A 7,413-nucleotide genomic window follows, 5' to 3' on the forward strand; every position below is an offset into this window, starting at 1 on the left:
ATACACTGTGTATAATATACTATATATATATGTGTGTGTGTATGTGACACATATACATATATATAAGCACATGACATATATGTATGCCATATATATATATATATATATATATATATATATATATATATATAAAGCACAAATTCTCAGGCAATAGTTAAGTGTGAAGAAATGGAATCAGGAGACACTGATTGTATGGGGTGCTTGCAGATTATCCAGAAGAAAAGAGATTTTCCTGTTTTGTCAATATGATTCTAATGTGCTCTCTTCTTCCCCTTCTCAAAAGGTCTTTATGGTTGTTTTTGGGAACAGTTCCCAGCCCCTTGTCAGTATGGCAAGTTGAAGACACTGAGTGATATATCTGTGTGACACTTGGAAACTCTGAGGACTCAGGATTAGCTGCTTTCAGAGAAACAATCCAAAGAAGACCCTCAGAGTGGGGTGAGGAGACAGTGAACCTCAGCCATCTCTGCATTCCTGATTGAGCTTGTAGGCTCACCTGATGGTGATGAGAATTTCCACTGAAGTTACCACTGGCACTAATGTCATATAGCGCATATTAAGAGAATCCTTTAACTGGACAGCTCTCTTCCTGGAATATTTGGGAGATGTGGATGGTTCCTGGCACTGCGAAATTTGCCATAATTAAATGCCATTGTGGCTGACACTAGGGAGTACAGATAATGAATAAGGTACACTTTTAAATTGGGTTAATAAAAAATATTAGTAAATTGTAATAGTTATTTACAAAAGGATTACCACATAATTTTGGAACCTAAAGCCTGCTGAGCCCAAATTCCCAAAACCCGCTCAAAATCCAAACTCAGACTTTTACAACACCATACATTTTAAACAACTTTGAATTTTCTCCTGCTTCCTCCCTCTGGTCCACTTTCTAGGTGACAGCTGGTCCAAAGAGGTTGTTTGTCCCTATACCATACAATAAATTGTACCATTTATCTAGTTTCTATCTCCCCATTATTAGAAAGGCAGTGCTGGAAGGTTAAGGATATATGGCTGGTAGGAATTATGATTTATAATGATATACACATTCATCCTGTGTGGAGGTAGATAAGTGCAAAGTGAGCCCCACATCGGTTATAGTTCAGTGGATCAAGTTATTAAGCAATCTTATCAGTATTCACATTAACAGAGTACCTGCCACTTTGGTGCCCAGATTAACCTTTCTGTCACTGACAGTATCCCCCAGATAGGATGGTCACTTCCATAGCACATTCATCTTTTCTTTATTTATCTCCCTCCACCATCCACTGCTCATTATCACAGATATTATTTTTTATTTTTTTAATGTTTATTTATTTTTGACAGAGAGAGAGAGAGAGGCAGAGTGTGAGTGAGGGAGGGGCAGAGAGAGAAAGACACACACAGAATGTGAAGCAGGCTCCAGGCTCTGAGCACAGAGCCCAAAGTGGGACTCCAACTCATGAACCGCGAAGTCAGATGCTCAACAACCGACTGAGCGACCCAGGTGCCCCAGTCACAGATATCACCATGTGCCAAATTCTAAAAAAAAAAAAAAAAAAAAAATCTGTTCTTGTTTTTATAGGTTTTTGTGAAATGGAGGTAGTCCAAAGATCACTATCACCTCATTCTTCCTCAATTCCTCTTTAGAGCTATCAGTGATGATGTTTATAAGAGAAAACAATATTTTAAAAGATCCTGGACACATATTGATTCAATTGATTTGGGAGAAACTTATGTTTCTCTTGTGGTTCTCTTTAATAATTTTTTTAATGTTTGTTTGTTTATTGATTGATTGATTGAGAGAGAGAGAGTGAGTGTGAGCAGGGCAGAGAGAGAAGGGGACAGAGGATCTGAACCAGGCTCTGTGCTGTTAGCCGGGCCTGAACTTATGAACTGTGAGATCATGACCTGGGCCTAAGTCAGATGCTTAACTGACTGAGCCACCCAGGTGCCCCTTCTTTAATCATTATAGTAATCAACTGGTCACAGAATTTCTCAGTTTTATGCAAACAAATCTAACTTGATTTGATAAGAGTATAATTATAAATAAATTATAAAAATATTTCAAAGTTCCCTATAGAAGCCCATTCTTAATTTTTCCAGACATGGCTTTCTAGATTCACAAATATCAGGTCTATCTGATTTTCTTCACCAGCATTATAGTCCTCATCCCTTTCCTCTGAGAGCCCTTATCTTCCTCCTAGAACTGGCTGTGTAAAGTTGGATTCAACCATTAACTTCTGATACTGCTTTTGCCTTTCGAATACTCATGCTTTTTTTTTTTTTTTATTATTTTAATCTGTGGCTCAGTAAAAGTATTAGGCTTCTGGTTTCTGAAGAGGCCTTTGTTCCAGGACCCCGTCTTCTCACTTCCTTTGGGAATTCTCAGCTCCTGTCTCTTCCTATTTTAAAGTTTGTCCCTGGTGTTGCAGGCATCAGATCCTTGGCAGCACTGAAAATTTCCCGAGTGCCATCCGCTGAGTAATTCCGCTCTTCTAGGCTGAGTTTACCACTTGTGCCTACTTGTTCAGATTCTCTAGACCCCTACATGAGTCATCTTGTTCACAGTCCATTTGAGATGGTGATATTGATGACTATGTTTCCCAAACATTCCATGGCAATAGACTCATTTCCATTAATTAACTATTTTTCTCAGTGATTAATCAGTGAGCCAAACAGATAGTTGGTTTCAAGAGAAAAAAATCTGAACTGGCCCAAACTGGAAATAAATACATAAAGCGTCTACATTAAAGAAATATAAGGAGGAATGAAAAAGCAAAGAGAAGAAAAATAGAGCCCAAGGGAATGATCTGGGGGACTCAGAGTAAAAAGTGTAATGCAAGGAATACAAATTGGATTCTGAAGAGTAAATTGTTAATGTTCTTAATACGATCAGCATTATTGTTATTTCCTGTTCTAGGCAAAGGTCTTGTGAATTAATTAAGGCTGAGAAAATCCACAAAAACTTGTAAGGTTTGAGGTGAAAAATGGACTGATGTTGTGCTACAGAAAGATGAAGAGAAAGAAAGAATACTGCCTTTTTAGAGGTCATAACTCCTGAGAAGGTTCTTCACTTGAAAACCCTACCATGTGGTCCAACAACAGTGCTGCTCCCTTCTTGCTGACTGGCTTCCTGGGCTCAGAGGCAATTCAGCACTGGATCTCTATTCCCTTCTTTATCATCTACCTCTCCATCCTTTTGGTCAATGGCACACTTCTCTTTCTCATTTGGAATGACTCCAGTCTTCATGAGCCCATGTACTACTTCCTAGCTATGCTGGCAGGTACAGACCTTGGGATGACACTAACCACAGTGCCCACAGTCCTGGGTGTCCAATTTTCCAGAGGGAAATTTCCCAGGGTGACTGTTTCACTCAGTCCTACTTCATTCACACCCTGTCCATTGTGGAATCAGGTGTCTTGTTTGCCATGGCCTATGACCGATTCATTGCCATCTGCACCCCTCTGAGGTATAACTCCATTCTTACCAATTCCCAGGTGATGAAAATAGGACTTGGAGTACCAACGAGGGACTTTGTGTCCATTGTGCCCCCAATTGTGTCACTCTATTGGTTCCCATATTGCCGTTCCCATGTTCTTTCCCGTGCCTTTTGCCTCCACCAAGATGTCATGAAACTCGCTTGTGCTGATATTACATTTAATCGTGTATATCCAGTTATTCTGGTTGCTTTGACTTTCTTCCTAGATGCTCAGATTATTCTCTTCTCTTGTATTTTAATCTTGAAGACAGTTATGGGCATCGCCTCTGGAGAAGAGCGAGCTAAGGCCCTTAACACCTGTGTCTCCCATATTAGCTGTGTTCTGGTCTTTTATATTACTGTGATTGGCCTGACCTTCATCCACAGGTTTGGGAAACATGCACCACGTGTGATCCACATTACCATGAGCTAGGTCTGCTTTCTCTTTCCTCCATTCATGAACCCCATTATATATAGCATCAAGACCAAGCAAATTCAGAGAAGTATCATTCGCCTATTTTCTTCTCAAGAAGGGCTTGAGCTTGTATTTCAGAATCTTGAGATCTCTGGGATTTTTTTCATCTCCCATTATTGGAAGAGAAGTTTGATTTTATACTCCATCTCTTTTTTTCAGAGTTAGATGAGATTTTACTTATCATATAAAACTACAAGTTGACTTGAGTAGATATATATTCTAATATTTCACCTGTAGTAGAATATATATTTTAGACTAGACTATGTATAGAATGTTTTATTGGAATATATATAATATATGTATTAGAATGTATATTGGAATAGAATGTATAGAATATTTTATTAGAAGATATAATATATATTGAAGAGAAAATTCTGGTGATTTGGGGGGAAAAGGGTTATAGGAAACAGGTGAGATGAGGCATTCCCGATCCTGTAAGTGAAGGAAGAATAAGTAGTACTTCAGAAAATGTCAGATGAGGGAAAAAACAGCCTGGATCAAAGACACTTCATCCGAATGAAGACGTGCAGCTGATAGTACATTTTGTGTGTTATATAAAGGATAATTAGAGCGATATATTATTTCCTCGTCTCTGTGTTTTGAATCTACTCTACTGGAAATCATGTTGCTCTGAAAGTAAACACATTTTGGTAAGGAACACTAGCAAATGTACAGAACTCTAGAAAGCTTACCCTCAACCCTCAGTTTCCTTCAGTATATCAGTGGATTTTATTATTGAATGGAAACTAATACAGATTAAAAGTCTAATCACAACCAATATCCTATCAGCCAGCTGAAACCAGATACCCTAGCACCCCGTGTTCTCTGCCCATGGCTGCTGAACACCAACATACTATTTTTTTTTCCTTTTTGGCTTTATCCTTTACTTACTAATATTCTTCTTCTATAAAAATTGAGTATAGATTTAAGAATCTCCTGTTTCCATCTCCCTTTGCTTAAAAGAACTCAGGGCTTTTTCACTTCATGAACTTTTCCTGTTGATAATCAAGTCTGAAAGCCTGGCAAAAGTAATGGTAGCACTGATGGAGAAGTTTTTTCTTTCAATTTCTCAAAATCTTGTAAGGTTTTATGCTGTTCATTTTGGTGAGCCATCATGTACTGTCTGTTGTTTATGTTATAGGTAATAATGCTTGTGACCTAGGGGTGTCTGGGTGGCTCAGTGGGTTGAACGTCCGACTTGGGATCAGGTCGTGATCTCATGGCTTGTGAGTTTGAGCCCCATATCAGCTCTGTGCCAACAGCTAAGAGCCCAGAGCCTGCTTTGGATTCTATGTCTCCCTCTTTCTCTCTGCCCCTCCCTCACTTGCGCTCTGTCGCTGTCTCTCTCTCTCTTTTTCAAAAATAAACATTACAAAGACTAAAATAATAATAATAATACTTGTGACCTAAATATTTATACATTCTGAAGGCTTCTGGTTTTTCTTAAGTTGGTTCTTCTAGTTGGGTCTCCTCCCAACACCCTATTTTCTTATTGAAACTTTATGTACCAGGAACCTGGGAAATAATCAGTGCAGTCTAGATTCTGTCTGCCTCACCTAAGAAACTTTCTATACTGATGCCATATCCAGGGAGAGGAGTAAGCACTCTAAGAATATTCCAGGAACTTCATTCAACATGGAAAAACCTCGTCTGTCATTTTCACTAGAAGAAGCCTGTATCAATTGCCTCCACTCTTACACTTTCCTCATCTTTTTCGTAAATGCAGTATATCTGGAGATGCATTTTTTAGTAATGAAGAACCAGAGGATATCCAATGTGAAAAATACCATTATACTTACTGTACTGTTTATAATTCTTTATAAGAAACAAAAATTGCAAGTTACAGAAATTGACCCAACTCTCTTAAGTTAATAAAGGGAATTTATTGAAAGAATATTGGGGTGACATTCAGTATTCAGCAAGGGCAGTAATTCTGTTTCCCCATCGGCTTGTGAGCTTCCTGAGGATGACTGCCTGCCCTTCTGTAAACCTCCAAAACTCTTAATGCAGCTCTTCAGAAAATGCTAAACAGTCTTATTTGCATGGTGTGGCTGGGGCTGCTGTATTTAATCTACTGCAGACATCAGTGTGTCAGTCACAGCAAATACCCTGTTTCAGGTGTTATTCTAAGAGTTTTACATGAATCAGTTTGTGGCATATTCATGAAGGGACAAAGCAATCTAAGCAACACACAGCTTTCAAACATCCTCTTTAGGGACACAGAATTCAACACTTATTTAACAATTTCAATTCATGAATAAAAGGTGAGAGTTTTAGACACTTAATTTAACATAATAATGAAGATGTAGTTTTCTTTCTTTGCCTCTTTTTTCTTGCCTGAAATCTGAAAAATATTTTTTCACTCTGATATTTTCAAACGTTTTACTAAACCTCTAAAATCTCCTTTTTCTGGGTCTTGTCCTTTTCCCCTTCCTTCATGGGTGGTTTGTGGGCACAGGCATCACCCTGCACACAGGTGTGGGAGGGTGGAAGGGGGAGGTCTCTAGACACACTCTGTAGCCACGTGATCCTCTCCAGGCCTCACTTCAGTCTTATTTGCTCCATTTTTAAAACACAGGTATTATTGGACCTGTTTTTCTTTTGGTGTCTTAATTAGCAGACTGAAAAATTGAGCTGTTGAGGGTGCAGAACTGTGAACACCCCAAAAGTCACTTTCTCACACTACCTCGTAGAGTTATACATCCCACCCACAACCACTAATCTGTTTCCTATCACCACTGTTTTGTCTTTTCAAGAATGTCATGTAACAGAAATCATACAGTGTGTGTGTAACTTTTTGAGATTAGTTTCCTTCACTTAGCATAATGCCTTTGAGATTCATGTAAATTGTGGTTATCAACAGTTCCTTTTTCTTTAACCGTTGAGCAGTGGCTCTCATATAGATATTCCATTACTTGGATGCTCTTCTGGCATTTCCTAATAATTTTCAGTTGTTGGTATTAGCCTCCAGTTATGTTCCACTCTGACCATCCTTTCTCATGTCCGTTCCTAAGACATTTTGCTCACATAAAACTCTATCACATCTAAAGATTAAATGCCAGATCTCCCTATCTTGCCATCTCTCTTACTCATGCACCTATAGAAATCACATATGCCTTGGTATCTCCATATTATGTCTGTCATTCTCCTTTCTCTATTTATTCTCTGTCCATGTTGTGAGTGTTCCCTCATGAGACATCTTCCCCAACCAGTCCCTTTATCTGACTTCTTGCTGATTCCCCTTGCTTCATTCATTGGCCCTCCCTCCTCTGATAGTTCACTTACTCCTCTTAGCATCATTATCAAATGCTATCACTACTGAACAGCTGGATCCAAAAAGTATTGTTGGCAGATGGGCCAGGGAACGAAACTAGCAAAATGAGTTATAGTAGGGATAATCACAGGTACTACATTTAAGATTAAGGTTCAACTCTATAACTATAAGTGGGAGATGCAGGTATTTTTTCTAAAGTGGCT

General features: G+C 38.7%; 1 protein-coding gene across 1 annotated transcript; it reads left to right on the forward strand.

Annotated features, from left to right (window-relative positions):
- The first annotated feature begins 3,070 nt into the window (after positions 1-3,070).
- LOC112865700 (olfactory receptor 51B4-like) lies at positions 3,071-4,101 on the forward strand. The gene is given in 2 exon segments (XM_025928779.1): positions 3,071-3,320; positions 3,323-4,101. Coding segments are annotated over 2 exon segments (1,029 nt in total).
- Positions 4,102-7,413: the final 3,312 nt, after the last annotated feature.

The sequence above is a fragment of the Puma concolor genome, chromosome D1 (assembly GCF_028749965.1).
Source record: "Puma concolor isolate L17-30 chromosome D1, mPumCon1.1.hap2, whole genome shotgun sequence".
Taxonomy (NCBI): domain Eukaryota; kingdom Metazoa; phylum Chordata; class Mammalia; order Carnivora; family Felidae; genus Puma; species Puma concolor.